The following is a 23,295-nucleotide window of genomic DNA, read 5'->3' as shown; positions in this document are numbered from 1 at the left end:
AAACATCTGAAACCAAAATACAGGGATAAGATACAATCAATCTAAACAAAACCTTGTCAAACCTTACGTCTGGTGCTGCAATGGTGTTAGAACTAACTAAATAATAGCTCCATAAATTATCATTAGTTGTTCACCCAAATTAATAATATAGTTGAGCCAATTAAAAATGTAGGAGGTGAGAGATTGCTTTGAACAGGTGTAAACCACAACGGACTATACGTCAATTAAAGTACTGCGGAAAGCTTTCACTGAATACCCCGCAGGTATGCATCATATCTTAGTGAATGAATGTCATGTTACATTTGTGAAAATCATTTCACTATCAAAGCCATGATTTACACGACAGATAATATATACTGGCATGTACCAACCAACCACTGACCTTATTAATTCCATGTATTGGCTGCAAGTCTTATGCTGGAAATTTTTACCTTTTACATTACCATCGTGTGCGGTAGGTATGCTTTGACAAATACAGGTTTTTGTGGTTTTCCCATCACAGAGGTATTATTTAGATATTATTTAGATAAGATATTAGTAAAAGCAGTTGACCGCATGTAAACAAACTACCCCAAATCAGTTAGTAATTCCTCCGAAGACAGATTACCTCGAAACGAGTCCAGCTCAGCCTCCATAGCTACGTTGGCTCCAAAGAATGGACAAACCCATGAAACATGAAACTTCGGTTTTGTCGGCAAGAGTAACCTAGAAGATGCACATGGGGCAGATCCGTTGGCTGAGTCCATGGCATTTTTACTATGAACTTTCTGTAAAGAAACACACTTGTTTTTTCTCCATATTAAGGGTGATTTATTTCTTGGAGAAACAGAGCATCTGGTTGATAATATTTATGTGATGAGCACTGTGCCAAAGATCTTAAAAAGGAAACTATTGCTAGGCTCCTGATTTGATGAATATTATCGTTGTTTGTAGCACTTGGCATATGGTGGCTATGCTGGCAAATAATTTCACGTTAAACAAGCTTTCATTTGATTGGCCATCCGCTCAATTTCTTCTGGACTGTGGTAAATTAAATATATGTTTAAAGATTATATTTGTAGATAAGATAGAGACTTAGCCAGCAATAATTCATTATATAAAGTGCGATGTGCATTCCTCAAATGTTCAGTTTATTGAGCTGATTTTAGTTTGTGATCGCTAAATGTAAACAAGGCATTTACCAACGGCAGACAGCCTGAAAAGTCAGTATTTAGCAATAGTTACCGAAATGGTGATAGAAAAATAGCAAAATGGTGATATCTGAGGTTATGTTCTATTAGGATAGGAGAAATCTCTGTGTTGCAGTCTGTAATCACCTATATAGGGAGGAGATAGTTGACAGTGCAGAGCCATTGAATCTTGCATACAAAGAAATAATGGGATGCAGTTGGTAGAAGCTGAAAAGCAAATAACTGAAAATAGAAGAAAAAAAAAAAAACTCTTTCATAGAAATGGAAAAGTGCCCAATATTTTAAATACTGTTGATTTGGAACAGATGACGAAAATCGCGTTTGCATGAGGTGTGCTTGGGGAACCTGGGTGCCGAGGGCTGGGGGGAGAGGGCGGCGCGAGAGCAGCCCATGTTTGGCTGAGCTGCAAACGAGGTTGGCGCATCCCAGCCCAACAAAGCGGCTTTTTGCCCGGAGCCCGCAGCTTGCCGGATCCGCGCAGTGCAGAGAGGGCAGACGTCTAGCGTGGCGGCGCAGGGACGAGTGGCCCGGTGGCAGCGGGGAGGGAGCCTGGGACCCGCCGGCGATGGGGCATGCGCCGGCCGTTCCCGGGTCGGCAGCAGCAGGAGATCGCCGACCCAGATCAGAGCTAAGCAGAAAGCTTAAAAAAATAAAAGCTAAAAATAGTTAGCGCCAAATAATCCCTCTCCGAGGCTGCACAGCTCACGTAAAGCAGGCGTTTCAAAGGTGCTCGCTGGCATTTCCCAAACAGCCTGAACAGTGACGGGTGTCACAGAAAAATCCGGGGAGAAATGAGTCACTTTGGCCCTCAGAGCGAAGTTTGAATAGTGTGTTGCAAATAAGGCCTAGGATATAAGATAAGAAAAACAAAATATTGAAAAGCTACTCTCTAAATAAGCCCTGTCTGCTCTGTGCAAAAATAGCGTATGCTGATAGACTTAAGGAGTGCCTGGCATAACGGATGCACGCGCGCAGCCGGAGCCAGGCGGGATATCTCCCTTCCCGTGTCTGCTACCGTTGCTTCACTTTGCAACCTGAATGCTCTCTTAATGCCGCTTTTTTTATGTAGCGTCAGAGTTATAAGCCTGAATGATAAAGAACAGCTTCTATAAATCGTTTTGCTCTGAAGATTTAGAAGTTTCTGAAAGCTAATGTTGGCAGCTGGTACACAAAGTATGAGTGGGCACATTTGATTTTGCCAGCATATCTTGCTTTTCAATATGCCTCTGAATATGATAACGTAGATGATTTGCTTTTCCTATTATTTTCAAGGAGGCAGCTTTGATCATTCTTGTATTACTGGAATTTAAGTTTCTCCCAGCAGTAGCTGGGAATCTCTGCTTCAGAGTAGCTTGGTGTAATTACATTTCAGTGTTATATGTGTATTTTATCTGCAAAGCTCAGAGGGTTTTTAACGAGAAATCCATTGACACGACGTGCTTGCAGGTACTTGCATGGCCCCTATTGCTGTGGTTTCTGAGTAGTCTTTTAAAATAAACTATTCTGAGAATGGCCAGGAGAGGACTTTCACAAGGGGGAGCCTGAGGCAAAGCCTCTTGCTGGGCCAGGGCTGGAATGTGCTCCTCGGGACGTACCCGTGACTCTTGACTGCAGGGGTTTCGGCTTTAAAAGATTCGGCCGCAAGCAAACCTGGCCACAGCAATGGGAGCGCTGAGAGCAGGAGTCGTGGGCTTTTGCTTCGGCGTTGTTCTTCCCTCCTTGCTTTCCGTTCGCCCGCCGGCTCAGGAGGGAACGGTATTTAGTTCCCTGTTTCTTGGCGAGCGACGCCTGTCTCGTCTGCGCGCTTCTGGTTTTTCTCTGCGCTTTGGTGCAGCGGTGGCTGGAACAGGGCAGGGACGTGCGCGAGAGTGCCCGCGCAGAAGGTTTTGTCACCCAGCGTGTTTTTTAAAATACAAGGCGTTACCTGGATCCGGCTGTTGCTGCTGAGCAGGAACCTCGCACGGGCCTGGCGCCTCGAGCCGCTAGGCTGGAAAAAGCCTCGTAACGGCCCGGAACCCCACAACAGCAGCTAGCGCTGGAGTGAGATGCTGCCGTAACTGGGAAAGAAGGCTTTGCCCGCCTGCAGACCCTGCTCCCCGCCGGCTCCCTCTCCAGCCCCAGAAAACCACCAAATGCCTTGGGGAGAGACTGGTGTTAGTAAGGCAAAACCCAAAGGGGTAGCGGCGGGCGCCCGCGTTCGAGGGGAACGACGGAGTAGCTCCGAGGCTGGCTTCGGCCAGCGTGAGCAGTCCTCGCGTTTCTTGAGCGTCCCAAGCACAGCGACGGGCAGAAAAGGTGCGACGTCCGTATAATCAGCGCAGCTAAGTTTGCTGTCATCCATAGAAAGGGCAACGAAAGCTCCATGACAAATATTACTAATGCTTATTCACCGCTCAGAAGGTCTGGTAGCACTTCATTGGTTGTCTTTGAACGCAGTGTATGTGGGAATACGAAAAAAATAAACAACCCTGATTTTAAAAGCTTGGGATTTCTTCCAGAAACTCCCGAACGGGGGCTCAGCAGCCACGTGGGCCCTTTCCTCGGCTCCTTGTGTCCAGGTTCCTGCCTTTTTCAGTGTCTCATATCCATTGCATAATGGTGGCCACAGCCTTCCCACCGCAGAACAAGAGGAGAGTCGGAGACCGGAGCGTTTCAGTGCAGCCATTTCCGCCAGCTCAGTGGTTTTGAGATGTATGTGAACGCTTCTTTAACCCCAAATATCCCGTGGCCTGACTTGCCTCTGTTTTCAAAGTAATTTACTTACGCATTGCAGCAGGTCCCACGAGTCATACTGTAGTTAACGGTCTGACAGTATTTCCGTGCTAAACCCTAGGGGTTTAGAGAGTAACCGTAAAGATTCACTCCAGGGAGAAACTTGGCATGCCGCCTCCTCCCCCAGGAGCTATCTTTTTCTGCCTCAAATCAGGTATAAATCAGTTCAGCTACTGTAACTTACAGAAATGCCAAAAAAAAGAAGAAGAAGTTGTTTAGTGGTTTCATATGTTTCCTGGTCCTCTAAAACTCTGAAACATCATGGTTTAAATATACATAGTGGTTGCCCTTAGAACTTCTCATTGCTTTGAAAGAACCTGCCCATGCTAAAGAGTTCTCCATTTGGAAGCGAAGGACTATCTGAAGGACTGGAGAAAACTCATAAACTGCTAGAAGTGTAGATACTTGCAGTAAAACCTTTTGCAAAAGGCAACTACTGCTTCTGTGGCTGTGAAACAGCTGATACTACTATGGAGAGCTATTTCTAGAAACCAAATGTTTTTTCTGTGAGTTCAGTGAAAGATTGTAATGCTGCTCTCCCATAGGCATTCTGATACATGCAGAGGTGGAAATTATAGTAAGTTATAGTAACTTACTATGGTTCTTAAGAATTCTTAAGAAAAATACTACTATAATTCTTAAGAGTTCTTAAGAAAAACAGACAAATCTTTTGAGTCAAGTGTTTTAATGGCAGGACTGCGAGAAGTAATTAAGAGAACCCATTAGTCCATTAGCAATTTTAGTTTTTAAATTAATAAATTGACAGGGAAAATGCATGGCTGTTACACTCTAGACAGGACACTGTTGACACAACATGGGAATATTTTATCAAAAATTAATCATATCAACATTGCTCTTCGAATCTGTGGGAAGTAGGAATTTAAAGTAAAAACAAATGCATTTATGTAAACTATTCTCTAAAATAGACTACTTATGCCGATTTACATAATGAATCCATCACTTATCACCCTCAGGAGATTAGATAATTAAGCACTGAACAACTTATATTTATTCATGTACTTTCAAGAATGAATGAATTATTCCTTCCTGCACAAACTAAATATTCTCCCTCTGGTTAGCTACAGGAGTGCGGAAATGGGATTTTACCATGGAAAATGCACTGCTTATTCTCTCGCTGAAGAAAAGGCAATTGATCTTTAGAGGAGTGTAGACGGAGAAGCTCTGTTTGGTTAGAAGTCAATATAAACGGTATTAACAAACGTGTTAGCTAGGTGAACGTACTTGATCCAAATTCACAGGGGAAAGGAGGGCTTCTCCTCAAAATTTGTATGATTTTCTGAAGGAGTGTCTGCATAGCTTAGCTAAAACATGAAGTAGGCGTTTGAGGGAATTTGTCTCTCCAAATGGGACGTTTCTGGTGCAGGTGTCTCTATCGGAGCCCCTCACCGAAAACGTGAGGAATTGGCCTGCAATGGGAGCGAGCCAGCGCGCCCCGGTCCTGCCCACCGGCTGCGACGGGGGACACCCGGCGTGCCGGCTCCTCACCAGGCACGGAGCTGTTGAGGTGCAACTCCAAGGTGGCACCAGCCTCCATCCCCAGTGTCGGGAGGGCTGAAGCCATCCTCACGGAGCTGGAAGATCACCCTCTTTGCCGCTCTGGAGTCGGACAGCTGGAAACAGTGGTGGCCCTTGTCTGGGGACTTCTCCTCCCTCTTCTGGAGGGTTCGGAGGAACATGCAAGCCCTTCGCAGGAGCAAGAGCAGCCCAGTCCACACGGGGCAGGGTCATCCTACCCCTGCTGAGCTACAAACTGGATCAGACTCGGGCACGAGACGTTTTCCCCCTTCCCGTTAAGCTTTGTTCTATTCTGGATATTCTCATTATGGAAATAATGAACTCTCTGGTGCATCCTGAGAGCTGCACAGGTTGATGACACTATATTACGAACCCACAAAACAGTCCACTGCAGAAGAAAAGGAAAGGGGCCTGTAGTGTTTAATTGTTTCAATTTCTGCTTTTCTCATCCATTTAATCTAAATGTCATAATCATGCTGACTGGAAGAGTCATCCAGACTTGACTGGAAGGAGAGGAGGGGTCTCCGTGCGTAGCGCAGCGCCGGCCCTGGCTGCCGCTGGGGATTTGCACGCGCCGACTCCGACCTCCGTAACGAGGCACAAAACGTTTTGTCCTTGCAGGGGCGAGATTAGGACCTACCTCAATAAGTCACGGCCCATGGCCTTCCTGCCTAATGACCGAAAAGGGCTTCAGGTGCTAAATTCTTTCATACTGCTAGAAATATGGTTATGCCTTTTTACGACTTTGAAAACAGCATTACTAATTTAGTGGTGAATTTACAATAAAATACTTCCTGAAGTAGCACACCTAAGGATTTATAAATTACATTAATAATTTGAATTACGGCAGTTACAAAATAAAGCTGAGGTATGAACATTCCTACTTAGCTTTAGAAATCATTTTATTATTTGCATTAATTAAGCTTGCAAGACTTAGCCGAATACCATGTTTTGGTGCCTCTTTTCCAGGGAAACCAAACTCCTAAGTCATCCCACTGACATGAGGCAGGCAGTGGCAGATCGTAACCCAAGAAGCCCCCTGTAAGCGTACGGAATGATGTTCGGGGTCAGGCTCTGGAGGGGGTTTTCCACCGATTATAAAGCTGGAAGAATCCTCCCGATCATCTGCTCTGAACCGCTGCAGTAGCTATAGGAATCCTCTGGGTTAATTAATTATGAACAAGTTTAATCATGTTCATTAACAATTCTAACATGTTAATTAATAACGTAAGTATTTTTAGTAACACAGCTGGCTTTCCTGTAATTCTTAGCTGGCTTTCAGAAAATGGAGTTTTCTTTTGGGGTTGATGGATGATCCTTCACGGACCCCAGGCAGATCAGAAGACAATAAATACTTCTAGATCAGATTGACTTGTTGAACCTTAATAACTGGCAAAATGTGATAACGTGGCAACATTTCTTCTGGAGCTAGTCCTAAAAACAGCCTGTTTGACAGGCTTATAAAAGCATGCAGACCCTGAATGATTTGCGTACTAATATTTTTGTTAATTCATTTATTTGGTCTATGAAATAGGGTAGAAATTAAACCACATGGTATTTTGCAAATACCCTACTGCTAATATGACTATTATAAGCATATTATGTAGCACTTCACAGATTCAGACCCACTGTGAAGTGCCCTTTATTTCTTTTAATCTCACTCTGAAGTGACTAATTAGCTGGCCACATGTCATCCCAGGGTCTCCTGTACGGTATCGCCACACGCTGAAGTCATTCTTTGGCTATCAAAACTTCATGTTCAATATCATGTTTATAGATAATCTCACATGTCACAGAGTCATTTTAAAATTCATTAGCTGCAGTCTGCTCAGATTTAAGAAGGTCTAAAATTGCTCTCCCTTCTCTATGCAAAGCCAAATACATCTCATCGGAATTACTGGAGAAAAAGAAAAATAATTATGAAAGATATACCCTATTTTTCCTCTTAATCCATTAATTGTTTCGATTTTCTTGATTCAGTTAGGTCTCCACCTGAGGCTGGATTCACATAGAGATGACTCTTTTATCTATTAAAACACACACTGAAGTCACCATTGACCTCAGTGCTGCAATACTGGGCCACAAGGCAGTAAACAGATTTTGCTAATGCAGTGCAGTTCATAAACCCAGATGCAGGACTTGGAGATTTAAGTGGAGGCAGACGTTTGCGTCCCATTCAATCAATGCGAACTTAAGCCAGTGCTGGAGACACATGCCATGTATTTAGGGCTGTGTTACCCATGTTTCAGTTCTAAAACCAAAGGTGTCTTTGTGCAGGAGCATTCTAATTTGGGGGCAAAAATCTGTGCTTGAGACTTATCTTTGGAAGTAAGCTCTCCCATCCATTGCTTCAAAGAAGGCCACATTTTGATTTATTGTATCCTCACTAAGAGCAAGTTACAGGTCTAAAAAGAGGTATTGTCCCCTAAGCAGAATCTAAGCAATTAAGTCAGTTGCTCCGTATTATTTTTTAGCTGGGAAGGATATACTTGGACAAATGTAACAATGATTAGAGGTAGTAGCAATGTATTAAAAAGTATATTTTCTTCAGATTTAAGTGAAAAGATCTAATTAATGATATTAAGCATTTTTTAAAATGTGAAATCTCTTCCTGTGTATAGTTTAGCCTGAGCAAAGGCAGGCTGGCAACCGACATTTACTATGTAAATTATCTCCACGCCGTGCTAAATCAATGAGTTTTTCTCTGTAGATGCTCATTCCAGGTTGCTCCCTATAATGACCTCAATTATACATGTCTTCATTGTGAAATTATGATTGCCTTTGGCGGGCTGCAAATGACAGCAAAGAAAAGATTTCCATGATAAAACAGCACAACAAGTAATACCTGCTGGCATTAGTATGCAGAGCGTGCAAAGGGCAGCAGCACCACTCCTGCTTAGCACCTGCAGAAGTAAAACTGGGAAGGAGGAGGGACGGAGGAAGATGCTCGACAATGCCTTGTTATTTTTAGCAAGAAAAGGAATTAGTAAGACTTCACGTTCTCAGAGATGTCATCGTGTGACCTGGTATTGCAAGAAATCTGACATGAGAACAGCAGGATGGTTACGCCTGGGTCAGAGCAAAGCTCTGCACTGCGTCGTAGCCTCTCTCGGGCCGCGGATAATAGTGGAGGGAGAAGCATAAGGAACGGGGCAGAGTAATCCTCCCGGGGAATAACCCCCAGCTCCCGAGAGCAGGCGGACGCCGCAGTTCCCGGTGGGACAGGTCGTTGCCGTGGGCTTGCAGGAGAGCAAGAGTCCTCCTGGAGGTGCTGGGCGATTCCCGCAGCCGCTCTCCCTCCTGCCGTCCCCGGAGAGCGATGGTGCTGGCGTGCCTTACTGACCGCGGTTTTGTTCTACGTCGCCAAATACCTGGTGAAATATTGCTCCAGGAGCTCTGATACCGAGAAACACAATTACACCCATTCCTTCTTGTGGATAGTTATTGCAAAGACTTCTCCTCGTCTTGAACTTTTCAAAGCTGAGTCAAAAATGATAGTGTCCCATTCTGTTTAGGTCAGAGGAGGAGGCAAGAACCATGCTTTTTTCCCCCCTCTCCCTGGAAGAAACTGCAAACTTGCTTCAACTGAAATGCCAGAAACGAATCCAAGCTTGGCATGATTTAATAAATATGATAAGCTAGGGCTGATATTGCTTAAATCTGTCAAATATACAAAGCTATCGTGCATGAATCATCCTGCAAAATTTCCAAATGAACATGGAATTGTTCAGTTTTAGGACCAAGTTCTGTTCTAGTCTGTGTCCTGCAAACGAGTGCTCTTAGAATACTACCCATTTGGTCTCTCCAATTTTATACACGTGCTAAAAATCCTTTTACCTCCTAAAGGTTTTTAAAAATAAAATGAACAGTTCAGTACTTAATCTAGAGGGTTCTACACAAAATCGTTACGTGTCATCAGCGTGTCTGAGCTAACTTAAGTACAAGATCCTGATAACAACAAAGCAATGACTAAAACCACACAAAACAATCCTGCATTAATGGAAAGGCTTTTGCAAGTTAGCGTACTAGTAGCAAGATGTGCTCAAACATACTGCGTAGAAGTGTTCAGAGAAGGAGTGTGTTTTTATTGTTGAAGCGATCTGTACTAATTGCATGTTGGAACCTAAAAACTCATCCCTTGGACTGATACGGTTCATCGAAGAGTGGCAACTGTGTAAGGTGTCTTCTTAAGTGAAAATAAGTATATTTTTCATTAGTGTACTTCTAAAATGTAAGACCAAAGCCTCTTTGGCTATCATTTGGAGAGTGGGAGGAAGCCGTAAATTGTACTGCAACAAAACACTCAAAAAATATTGCTGAAGAGGGAGGTGATGGGAGCCCAGCATGTTCAAGGAGCTCAGAGCAGCTTGAGAAACTGCACAGGAAATTAAGGAAAATAGCGGTGAGAAGGAAAAAACAATCCTCCAATAAATGGATGACCCTCTATTTCATTTCTCTTCAAGTAAAGATGGTCCTCATTAGCCCTACTCCATGCTACAAATTATTGTAATTATCTGTTCTTTATCCTGACAAGTGTATTCCAAATATTTTATTCAAAAGAGGAGCTCACTTTTATGCAGAAAATAATGATGTTATTAGTACATATATGCTGTTTACATGCTTATGGTAGAGATTGTGGAAGAAAATGATGGGATGTGGTATTATACCTTCTGCAGACCATCCTCCATGGTCCTCAGCCACTGCATCTCTGCTGTTCTCCTTCAGCAAGTACCTGAGGGTTGGAGGGCAATGCTATTTAACAAGGTGTTATCTATTCCCGCCTTTGCCTCTAACGTACTCCATGACCTTGGGCGGGTAATATTATCCTTCTCCTTCCCTTCCCAATCCTCCTCGGTCGCTCCATTTAAATTGTAAGGCTTCAAGGGCAGGAATTGTTTGAAGGTCTAACTACAGCAGGTCCTATTCTTGTCTGAGGTCTGTGGGAGTTACTGCAGCCCAAATAATAGCAGTAAGTTGGTCAAACGCATGTGTTTTTGGTCAACCACGTATCAAAACTATAGCTATTGTTTATCCTTGACAATTTGTGCTGTGTCTCAAATAGCTGGGAATAGTAAGTAGAAGAACAGCTAACCTCTGGCACACGGGACATGCAATGTTGTATTGATTCTTGCAACCCTAAATCAGCTCCACGTCTACAGTAGTGAGTACAATTTGTAGCACACTGAATTAACTTCTTTCTTAGATGGAAGAATTACAAGGCACAAGCAGGTTTTGCACCCAAATATTCACAATCAGCTGATAGATGGATGCGCTAAAGTGAATCCTTCCAGGCTTCCCCAGGCTACTGACAGGGACCGAATATTTTAGTTAACAGACTTAACAGATGTATTGCTCAAGAGATGTTAAAGCAATTTTTCTGTTAGAGAGTATGGAAACAGATGGAAAATGATGTTTGCAAAAGTTGATGCCGTTCTTTTTTAATTTTTATTTAGTGCATTTCCATAGTGTAAGCCAGAAAAAGAGTGCCAGGTTTTCCCACCAAAGCTTTTAACTCGTGAGGCAAAATCACATCTTAAGCTGTGAATTGACCTCATGAAGCTGGGTGTTCAGAGGCACTGAAAGTCACTCCTTCATCAGAGGGCCAGGAGAAAGCACACATACCATTTAAATCTTACTTATGCACATGGCATTTAAGTGATTTCCAGATCTCGTGTGGGTCTTCACGGCAGAGGCGAGAAGGTGGCCAGCAGGATGAGTGGTCATTTTGCTAGCTGATGTGAGGGATGGGGGGAAGTTACCTGACTCCAGGTTGTCATAGTAGAGTGTCACCGTGGTCAGAGTAATTTCTCCTGAAGCGGTGCCGTTCGGGGCTCGTCGGCAGCCAGGGGCTGGAGCAGTGTAACGCCGAAAGAGGTGTGAGCGGTCCCCCTTCATCCTAACGGGCTATTACCCTGAGAGACGAGTTTTGAGCATTTAAATGTCACATGGTTTCAAGACCTTCTTGTTGCAGAGCAAAAAACATCATGTGAATGATAAAATTGTGACTGCTGCAGTTTTGACAATGCAGCTTGATTGCCCTATTGCTTGCTCACTGTTGCTGAAATGCTTAATAATGACTTATCGGCAGTGACAGTAATTCCAACATCAAATGTCTTACCTATCTATACAGCCGCACATGGCAAAATATGCAGACACATCTTTATGAGCATTGGCCAGAAGAAAATGATGTGACACTGGTGTGGTTTCAAAGAAATAAAAAAGGCCTGCTGCCTCAGGCATTTTTTTTTCTATGGTACATATAAATCGAAGTAACTGAATTTTTCAATTTAAATAAAGTATAGGAAAGCGTCTCACTGCTTAGTTTAGAAGAACATCTGTATCTCAGATGCCATATGTAGTTGCATTTGGTAAAGGTGTGGGGAGTTTTCTTGTTTGGTGGTTTCCTAGTATTTGGGCCATTTAAAATTAGGTTTATTTCTGTTTCAGTGATAATATTCTTACCTTAATTCTGCTTCTTCTGGAAAGGAACATGGCCAGCTCTTGTGGCTTTGCAGAGGACCTTGGCAGGAGTCCTCTAGAGACACAAATCAGGATGGTTTAAAGCAGGAAGGCCCTCATCTGTCCTGCCCCATGCCTGGGGTGGCAGCAGGAGACCGGCTTTGGACCCTGCCTCCCCGTTTGTGGCCCAGCACCCCAGTTCCAATGGCCAGCGTGCCCCTTGGAACCGAGGACACCTGTGAGCTGACGGCGGTCGGAGTGTCCCTTCTGTGCCCGGGGACACCCACCTGGAGAAGAGGGCCTGAAAAAGGTCTAGATGTTGCAGCCTGGTTATCCAGAGGATGTCTCTGAGTGTCCCAATGCCACAATTACTGTGGAGACCTGAGGAAAATGATCTAGGGAGTTTGGCCATGGCAGCTGCAGTTGCTATGTCTCCTACTTTGCCTTATTGTTTAGGGTATAGCCATCCCCTTGCCAAAATCTTTCAGTTTTTTGTGGAGCTGGGAGGAGGGCAGGCAGAGGGGGCAGAAGGGGGGAATAGGTTAATGCCATCTGTTTCGTTGCCTTTTCCAGAGGTGGTTCAGCTTAGCCTGCCGGAAGACCAGAAGATCAGCGTCACCACCATAACGGTTGGCCTGAGCACCATGTTGACGTGCAGCATCCGGGGAGCCCTGCGGCCCCCCATCATCTGGAAGCGCAACGGAGTCATCCTCAACTTCCTCGATTTGGAAGACATCAACGTGAGTCCCGAATTAGTCTTGTAATTTTCTCTTTTAGGGCGCTGAATGTGGCTTCATTTAACAGATGATAGTTTTAAGGGAACAGTTTTATTTCATGATTATTATGGAAAATGGAAGCTGGCATGATATTTTGTTTTTATATGAATACGTCTAAGGAATAAAAGCGAAACAACATAAGCAGCTGAGAGCATGGGTACTTAGATTATGGTATTATGAAATCACAACTCAGTACAGTAATAACCCAGCAATTACTTAGCACTGATACTTCATCCCTTGCTGCTCACTGAGTTTGGTGCAACCCGTGGTCCACAGGCAGCAACCCTAGAAATCCTAGCAGAAACGAGCGGTACAAACATGAACTTCCCAGGTAGCTCATTCCCAGTACAACGAAATGGGTTCATCCAGAGTATGAAACGCTACACTTATGGTTGGCAATGAAATCTCTCCTGTATCTAAATCAAATAATACAGTTTTTTCGCTATTCCTCCTATTTCACGTGCCTTTCAGCATATTCTCATCTCATATTCCTCAGCTACTGGTTTTGATGAGCAGTTTAAAATACAGGATTATTCAACAGAGTGTGGCAATACCCTTGCAGGGAGAAAGATGGATCTCTGACTCGCAGTGCTAGTCTGATGTGTGAGTCATAGTTTGTGGTAAAGACAATACCTGAATGATGGTATAAACCTGCTCATTTATTTAATAACATTTGATTATGGAGAGAGTGGAAAGTAGTGTACAGAAAATATGGTCTGTATTTCATTTCCCTTTGCATTAAAGTACACAGTAAATCAGGTTTTATTTTAATTGCACTACAGCAAGAGTTGATTTATATTTTTGTTCAGCTCTCGTTAATTTGATACCCACTCAGTTCAGAGTTGTTACAGTCAATAATATAGCTCCCTAAACTCTTCTGTATCCAGGATTGCTGAAATGTGAAAAATCTTTGTTCTACTCGTCTGCATTAATACATGAAAATTACAGCGTAGGGGACAGGAGTGTACCCTGCAGCTTGGCTCGTTCTTGTTGGCTCTGCCTCAATAGGAGAATTCCGTGCATTGTATATAGGTGATTAATGTAGGCACAAATTCCGTAATTGCACCCATCTAAACAGTCTCGCCTTTCACCAAAGCAAGTATTACCCTTTCTGAATACAACTCTTGTTGCCGTTTGGAACATGGCATTGAAATGCAACGTGAGTCCCGCGAACATCCTGCTGTAATGCTGCCCTAGGAACGTAAAGGAACAGTGAGGAAGATGCACTGGATTGCAAAGCTAGCCAGAAACCTGAGCAGATTTCTTATCGACATCCTTCAGTGCCGTGGTGAGAATAATGACCTCTGGGTCACAGGCTCTAAAAATACATGGAAACCTGCCCAGATGGGATGCGCAAAATCAGGCTTTCACTGCTGTAGTGGGAGAGTGGCATACCAAAGCCTGCACAAGGTTTACCTGACAGCTCACTGCCTTTATAATCTTGTGCAAATACTCTTTTTAAGAGATCTGTTCCTTGACACAGATTAAGCATAGAAAAGATTACACATGCCGTCAGTGCTTATAGTTAGCAAATTCAGCAGCTTTGTGTGATTGGAGTCTAGAAGGAGCCTTTTCTTTTGCTGGTTCTATTCATTAGATAGATCTTGGACATGTATTTTTAGGCTAAGATTTGTTGCTGGATCAAGCACTGAGCTGGATTTAGAAGTGAGATTCAACTGTTTTGAAATCTTATTTCCAGATAATCTGGAGGCTTAAGAGCTCATCTTAGAATTTTTCAGCCAAAAATAATGAAAATTCCATGCATTTATATTACCTTCATGAAATCTTGGTTATGATCACATTAATTTTAAAAGAACGTTAGAGGTTCACATGTGAACTGCAAACAAACTGGCAGTCCAGGAATTGGGACACAAACAGGGATAGCACGGGGATCCGATGTTTCATTTTGTAACTCCTGCTATTTTAATTAGAACTTTGAGGAGTAAATTTTGAGGCTCAAATGCCGCTTACTCTCTCCTATAGTGTGGCCCAAGTGGATTTCTGGTTTACTTACGAGTAATTCTCTTTTGCGTTTGTTATTAAATGTTAAGAGGAAGAGTTATGTCCTTACACATAAAGTGACTGGTTTCTCAATGCTTCAACACCCCTCTGGACAGTCACATGCAACCCAGCAGAAAAAAATCCCCCCTGATCTGTTTGAACTTCTCCTCTTTCTAATATATCACTGAGAAACTATATCAAAGGGGCACTCCAAGATTTTAACAAGGAAGAAAAACAGGATTTACTCCTCAATTTTAGTGTTTCAGGTGTCAGTTTATGATCTCTCTCACCTTGTCTTATAACACCTGGTATTGCATGTCAGCATTTTTTTAATCTAATAAACACCTCAGCAGCTTTTCCATCTTTAATTAAGCTATAAAGCTTTTTATGTTCCTTATATACCACTGCCATCTGTATTCTTTTCTAGTTACCTCAGGTGACCCACTTTGGGGACAATGATCTTTTCCCTGTCCTCTTTCACCATGAGTAATGCGCAGGGCTTTGGAGCTCGGCTGGGTCCCCTCAGTCCCCGTCGGGGACGGGAACCTCGGTGCTTGAAGCGCTGGTCACTAGAGGGGCAAAGGGAGGGTCGTTTGAACGAGAGCATATAACCGTAATTTCCGTTCGGAAACATTGCACTAATTCCTGATCTCAAGGCGAAGACGACTGCAACAGCAAACTGGAAGTCTAACCTGTTCCTTCAGCGGGTAAAGCCATTCTTTCTTTCTGGATGAATCTCAAGCTGAAAAAAATCCGTACTCAGGAGACATTGGCCAAGTTAATCTGCAGTGCGAAGAGTTCACAGGACACGCCTGCGTTCTGGGTTCATTCTGGTGGGTAAGATGGATGCGCCAGCAGCGTTTGTGTGGAGGTTTGCAGTGTGGGAACACCTGAAAACCCGCGCGCACGGCTGCACAGCTAGCTGGGGGTGGCACCAGACCGTTCCAAGTTTCAGCCTCTTGTGGGTACGCAAACTCGCATTAAACGATTGTCTGTTTAAAGGCATTGGTAGCAGGAAAGTAAAGGCAGTGTGCTTCTTAATATACTTGAAGTCAGTTAATTAAATTACTTCCGTTTTCTTTTAGTATGCCTCAAGCAGAAACTCAATTGCATTTCTGCTTTTCACAATAAGGTTAGCAATTTTGCTAATTGGAAGTGCAACAGGAGATTAATTGCACCTTTTTTAACTTCAAGAAAATCCTCCCTGCTCCTGGCGCGGTGGTAATCACATACGAACCTACAGGATGTTCACGCACTTGGAAAAATCCTCATATTATATTTCAGTTAAACTCTTTCTCTTCTAAATGCTAATGCTTATTCAGGAAATCAGATGAAAATAGAAGCCCAATTCTGAGGAAAAAACAGAGTCCTGAAAAGTCACGAGTGCAGAAGAGCAAAGGCACCGCAGAAGAGTCCTCTGCTGCTCTGTTCTCCCCAGATTCTTGACAAAGGTATTATGAGGCCGAGGGTGTTCCAGTCTCATGCCGGAAGGAGAAAAAACAGTCAACAAAATCCTAGATAATCCTGAATTTACACAGAACTGAAAGCCTGAAGATTATTACAAAGCGTCGTTGTTTATGTGCTTTATTTAAATCATTTTTATGCAGTATCTTGATTGGCAACAAAATATTAATCACTTTTCATTGCTCTTTTAATCAGAAGCTTTCATAAGCAACGTATTAAAAATTTGTCTTATCTGTTAAGAACTCTGTTAATGAATTGTCACATAGCTATTACAAAAGAGCCATCTTAATGACACATGTAATTAAATGATTTTTCCTGCAAACATTGAGGATTGCTTTTAGCCTCAAAGTATTATTTTTCCATAAATTATCCATAAATATCGTTTATCCATAATAAGCACCTTTGCATCTATACTGATAAAAAGCGATACCAACTTTCCTCATGAAGAAAACAACTACAGTGAAGTTGAAGCTGATGAGATTGTGATAATTATAAATGGATGTGTGGTTAAAAATCGTGAAGTAGTTAAAATGTGTTGTCTTTCAAAATAATATATTTTTGCCCCTAGGAACATTCAGTATGTTTTCCCAAATACGTAATTACGGAGGCATTCCTCAATCTGAAAGTACAACAAACTCCTTATGGAGTCAAGTATGTTGATACAGTATTTATAGCATATTGTTTCACATGCTTTTTCATCATCTCTACAGGAACATATATAAATTTATAAACAAAATTTATAAATGAAAGTTTATTCCTCAAAAGCATAGTTAAAACATGGAAACAACAGAAAAGACAATATAAGCATAACAAAACAAATGTTACAGAATACAAGTAGCTAAGAATATGGTGGTTTACCAGGTATAATACGGGTAGCTAAAATGTAAATTTGTGACTATCTTTCATTATTCATTTCACAGTCATCTGTACAGTTTAGCTCAAGTCTGTTTTAGGTCATTAGTTCAAAAGTATGCTTTCCACTACACATCATTAAAATAGAGGTTTCTTCATTTCTGCTGATGCCAGGTAGAATGAAGTGTACTTCTTCCTCCAAAAAGAATCCGATGCAGGGACAAATGCAAGGCTCCAAAGTCAATTCCCGCCTGGTGGAAGGCACACCAGGGAGTCCCAGGCAGAAACTCTTGAGTCCTTCGCACCTAGTTTATTGCTTGTCTTTCTACTTGTTTGATGAAAAATCAATAATTGCCCTTAAAAAGCATGCACCCAGGAGTTAACAAAATGCAATGTATCATTTGTTTCCTACTGTCACTTGCGTGTATCAATTAGTTTATCTTGCAGAAAGTCAGAAGTTTCCAATGAGAGGTCCGTGTGCTAAATTCTTGAATAAATGTCTTGAACGTTGCTTTCCCGAAGATCCCCTTTACCAGCTTCATGTATATTCAGCTTTGCATTACAGTCTTTATTACATTTATCAACCAACTACTAAAAACAAATCCCTCACATTCCATATTTATTTTCTTTCTTAGCCTATTAGACCAACTGATGGTTGAACTCCTTTGGGAAGCTCGTGAGCTAGATTGGTTATGATAGCTTAAAACAGAGGTTATAGAATTAAAAGGGGCTTGGAGGGATGGCACGTAGGATGAAGACCATGGAAAACCCTTTCACGTATTAAAGAGGGATTGCTTTTTTCGCATGAGGGAACATGGTTGCAATCAGTGCTTTCCAGGGATGGTCCTGAGCAGGATGGTCCTGAGCAGGGTTTTCTCGGCCCACCCAGACCCTGGGAGGGACAGGAGGCAGAGGGGAGCCACCCATGCCCAGAAATAGCCCTGCCTCCATTTGTGGGTCCAAAAGTTACTTTTCTGCTGATGGATGCAGGGTAACATGCACAGGAAAGTATCCTTGAGGGCAGCCAAGGCTCTCCATTACCTGTTAGTGTTGAGAAAGGAGATCTTGTGGGTGTACTGATGAAAATACCGTCTCCCTGATGGTTGATAAAAACCTCTCGAACAAACAGGATGGTTGGAAATTTTAGGAAAGAAACAGAGCGCAGGGCAGACAACACTGTTAGGAGGATATCCAGAGAATATCCATGATACACCTCATTGTGAACATTATGTGCAGTCCCAGTTGTCCCATCTCCAAAAGGATATAGTAGAAATAGAAAAGATGCAAAGAAGGTGAACAGAGAGGAGGCAGATAGAGAAACAGCTCTGAACAGGGAGAGATTAAATCTCCCAGGACTCTAGCTGATAAACCCATGGCTGCCAGGGGTTGTAACAGGGGTCTGTAAGACCACGAGTGGCAGAGCGAGGTAGGTGGAGAAGGATTTCTCAAAAGAAACAGGCGGATCAATTGCTAACGTCAGGTTCCAACTTTGAAACAAAAAAGCGAGTACTTTTTCACCAGAATTATAATCATTTGTGGAACTTCTGGCCCCCGGATGCCCTGCAGGTTGAAATGTAGGTGGGTTGAAGCTGTGATTAGACAAGTTGAAGGTCAGGGGAGAAGCTGGTCAGCATGAGGACAAAATCACCGGTTTGGGAAATCACTGAGCTGTGGCTTCGTGTCGCAGCGTGTCGAGGTAGGCTCACCCCGTTCCCTTCCTTTTTCTCTAAGCATCTGCCGTTGCCTCCTGGTAAAGGAGCTCTGTTACAGAGACCCTTGCTCTCACCTTCGGCCGTTCTCGTGTTTGCTAATGCCATGTGAAAAAAGACCTGGGCTCTGCTGTTGCGGGAATTCCTGCCGTTAGCCGCGACCCCGGCACACGGGCGCTACGCAGCCTTCGCTCGTGGGGAAAGTCACTGCTCGCAAGGAGGGGAGCGGTTCTCTTTTCCAGGCAGGTTCTCCTCCTCCCTGCCAGCGCTTCACCTCAATTACCGTAACGTTTTTCACTGCAGCGGCCCTAATAACCGTTCCTGAGAGCAGCTCCAGAAACGGACCTTCAGAGCATCCCCTGCGTGAAGACTCAGATGAGTCACCAACTTATTTTTCTGGGTCAAGACTGAAGATTGAGTTCCAGGTTGACAGGCAGAAAATTGAAGGAGTTTAAATTTGCACCATATAAACATGTGGGGGTACAGATCACTTTCTAAATCGTTAATTGCTCATATGCCACCTGTGTGCATGGGAAAATTCATCTGCTTGTCTCCTTATTTACATATATATTTACAAATAACCATTTTCCGTGAATAATTTTTGGAAACCAAAGCAAATAGCCTACTTTTAAAATATGAGGCACTTGGATTAGATTTTTCATTAGAACAAGCTGTATGAAGGAGATTCATTCCTGTTGATGTTTTTAATGTAGTTTCCACTGTTAAATAATAAAAAGATCATGTGTGAATAACCCCGCTTAATACCCTACTAATAGAAATGAGGCCATTAAAATGATCAAACCCTGTGTCATCCTAGATGTTGCAGTAATATGGTGATGTGAGTAAATTACAGGAAGTTGTGTATTTAAAGCCAAATTTTTTCTGTTTAAAATCAAAGTTTAAGAAATTGCACAGTGCTTACAGTGTCTTAGCTCTTTGCAGGCTATAAAACTGGAGGTTAAGTGGAAAATTAATAGTTACTGTATTTTCAGAATACATAATCTCCCACTTTGCTATAATAAAGATCACAGAACTTGTATCCGCTTGGTGCCTTCAGTGGAATAGCTCATTTTTGGGCCACAGAATAAAGTTTATTGGTGATTATTGCAAATGCAAAAATACCTTCCCAGAGACTATATAGTTGTTGACCTGGTCCTAAATGCACAGTAGGGTATAAGGCTTCACCTTTCTAAACATCCCAAGTTTGGGGAGGAAGACATTACTCTTAAAAGCATGGGGTATTCTTGTTTTGCTTGATTTTTTTAGAGGCATACATGGCATGTTTTTGAGAAATTTGGGATGTTAGCTGTAATTCTTCTATAGATGGATTGCATGTACTTAGTCTGGGTGTTATACCAGAGAAGCAGAAGTATGATACAACATGGATCTTCTAAAAATGAAAAGAAGAAAGGAATGAGCCCATAAAGCCACGTGCTGTGAAGTATTAGGGTAACTATGCTGGCATGCTTAAAGAATGCATTAGAAGACATTTGAGAATTTGATGATTAGGACTCATTGAAATCGGTTGTGATCTCCAATACTTGGCCTTGCTGGTGGAGCTGATAATCGAGTTAGCAGACCAAAATCTATGAATCTCAGTTATATATCTTGGTACTACAGGGAGAAGAATGGTATGAGTACCATTCGCTCCGAAGATTGGTGCTTGCCTGTTCAGTCATGGCCCTTGCTTTTCTATGAAATGTCCAGTAGATCCAATTAATAGTAATATTTTGCTGAATCCCTGGTGTGTTCATTCCTACCTTCTGCCAATAGCTCCAGAAAGAAGATCTGCCATTGATTTTCCTCATCATATTGTGTCCATAAGTTTCTCAGTATATAGGAGTCATCCGTTCTTACCTTTATTACAACTGCAGAACTGTTTAAAAAGTCCATTTCTGTATGTTTTAAGCCAGAAATTTTTTTAGCTCACCAGCAGTCTTATGTTGTGCTAAATTCTTTGAGCAGAATAACAAGAAAAGACAAATTAATACTCCATCAGGCTGTGTTTGCAATAGTTTTCTGGCATTTGCTTAAGGCTGAGTTTTTCTCCATGTAAATTACTAAAGTGATAGCATGTGTAAAACCAAGAACAAATAGTATTAATGAAGCATAAGTTCTCAGCATGTCTCTGGAAATGAATTATTGAAAGGACCGAAGAAAGTGATTTAAGAGCCCATGACTAATTTAGTTTTTATTATTTTTACATGAATCACTCATGAGTCTATTGTCAAAAAGATAGAGACATTTGATTAGTGTGGAAAAATCATTTTCAAAGTGATAGCCATTGTTGTAGATTCTGCATAATAATCCTCTCATTAAACGCTTGGGTACATTTTGTTTTAAAATCCTGTAAACAGTACCAGAGAGAGATTTCGACGACTCTGAGGATCAGGTAAGCTTTTTTAAAGTGAACTAGTTGATAATTTTTAATCGCTGTATTACTATTGAATAGTTACCGTTGAATAGCAACACCATTTCTTTCCCTCAAGTGGAAAAACCCATCGGCGAGCTGAGTACAAACCAGCCGTAAGCCCAGAGGGTGGAGATCACATGCTGTCCCCCCTACAAAACGCCTTTCAGAGTTTGACCGCACACGCTGCATTCTCCCTTTTCTGCGGGACCTTGCAGAGGGCAAGTTGGGCGGTGGGAAGAGGCAGGTGGGATCGTTAGTGGAGGTCGTTGCCTTGCCGGGGCTTGACCCCAGCCCTCGGCAGCTGCTCCTCATTACTGCCAAGGCTGTCAGCTTATTATCATCAAATTAGAGAGCTGGAGGGCCTCCTCTGTTGGCTTCTGGGAAGGTGTTTATTGGTGGTTGGGTGCTGATGTGGTTATAGTCAAGGACAGCAGCAGAAGCTCAGGATCCAAGGTAAGAAGAATGTGGAGGGCACCCCAGCAGCCCCAAAGCACCCGGGGCAGTGGGAGCCAGAGAGGTGCTAGGAGGTAAGGAAGGGCTTAGGAATTTCTAGGGGTTTTTTTCTGGTGTCAGGCATATTGGTAGCATTTGGTACACGATTAGGGTAGTTATGGCTGTGTATGTTCAAAATCCCATGGTGTGCTTGGTGCTGTGGTATGCAGTGGTGGGAGGTACCATTTCTCCGTGTTACTGGATGGAGCGTCAGACCCGCTCGAGTGCGGGCAAGGGCTTTGCAGCCACATAGCGCTGCACGAACTGCTCTCTTGATTGGTGTTTGCTGGGCATGTTTCAGCTCTGGGAGGTGTCGTGGGGTTTTAGCCAGGCAATGGGCTTCCCTGGCGTTAGAGGCTCAGCGGTGGGAGGCCAGGCTGGAGACCGTGTGGCTGTGTTGGAGCGGGGCTGGGGCATTTACCCAATAGTCTTGTCCCAGGAAAGACTGAGTTTATGTAGACTCAAATAGGCTTGGCTCACACAGGTGAGATCTACGTGGTTATGTAGTTTATCTTTGAAAACTTAAATTGCTTTAGATTGGTTAACTTTAGGGGTGCTTAGCCTAGTACAAGCCATGTGTAAGGGAGAAGGGGGGCTCTTCTGCTTTTGTGTTCCTGGGGTTTTTCTGTTCCTAATTCCTATTTATAGCTATAAGGCAAGTCTTTCTTTCCCAGATGCCTGGAAGTCATCCTGAAAAATAAAAAGCCTGAACCTACCATATGCTAATTCCTCTTTATACTAAGACTTCCTGGGAAACAAGAATTCCTCTTTGCCAAAAACTTAAAGGATTTTAAATGTTTCCATTCTGTGTTGGACCAAGACCTGTTAGAATATTTCATGAAATTAGAATATTGGAATAGTTGGAGGCTGCCCTTGCCGCGTTGCCTGCCGCCTTCCCGGGGCTGGTGGTGTGAGTCTCGGGAGTCACGCGTTAATGCTTGTTCCCTCTCTGCCACCTTCGCTCATTGGTGTCGGAGCAGAAGATTTGTGACATTACAGTCACATATTGGATTTCACTTGAGACAGAATGTGAACTAGATTTACAAGCAATATGCAATGTTTTACACATTTCTAAGCGTGGTGTCTCAGAACCACAGCAGATTGCGTGACCGCTGAATGCATTAGCAGGGAGGAATGGGATAAATAAATATGAAAAATCTTCTGTTTGGAGAGACCAATGCCTTGGGTAATCAGTAGTGATGGAAGGGAAATGCAATACAAAAAAAAAGCACATATCCATTTTCTAGAATCTGCTTTGTTTTTTTTGTTGGTTTTTTTTTTTTTTGAAATAGACTGTGTGTGGTAGTGACTTTTTTAAGATTACTGAGCTCTTCAAGATTAAAAAAACACCACCCTACATTTGAAAATGATAAAAGTTCAAATATATTCGGAGATTGCTTAATCAGCCCTTTATTTGAAGGGTAACTGCAAGACATAAAAGAAGCTCATGAAGGGCGGAGAACTTTTATTCCAAAAAGGGGGAGAGAACATGAGGCAAACTGCTGGTGAAGTCAATTTATCATCAGTCACTAGCTGACCTTATCAATTATGAGAAATTACCAGCACAGCTTGCTGAAACTTTTTTTTTTCTTTTACCACTAGAGCATATAACATTATTTTAGGCTGAAATC

The 23,295-nt window shown here is 42.7% G+C and overlaps 1 protein-coding gene across 1 annotated transcript in view; it reads left to right on the top strand.

Moving 5' to 3' along the window:
• The window catches only part of FSTL4 (follistatin like 4), a 251,808-nt gene that overhangs the window by 197,274 nt on the left and 31,239 nt on the right, over positions 1–23,295 (top strand). The window contains exon 6 of the mRNA XM_026063318.1: positions 12,531–12,697. Within this exon, the coding sequence (XP_025919103.1) occupies positions 12,531–12,697 (167 nt within the window). The remainder of the gene's footprint in view (positions 1–12,530; positions 12,698–23,295) is intronic.

This window comes from Apteryx rowi, unplaced genomic scaffold, assembly GCF_003343035.1.
Source record: "Apteryx rowi isolate R43461 unplaced genomic scaffold, aptRow1 scaffold_2, whole genome shotgun sequence".
Taxonomy (NCBI): domain Eukaryota; kingdom Metazoa; phylum Chordata; class Aves; order Apterygiformes; family Apterygidae; genus Apteryx; species Apteryx rowi.
The sequence above is the reverse complement of the archived record's forward strand: the minus strand, read 5'-3'. Positions and strand labels throughout refer to the sequence as shown.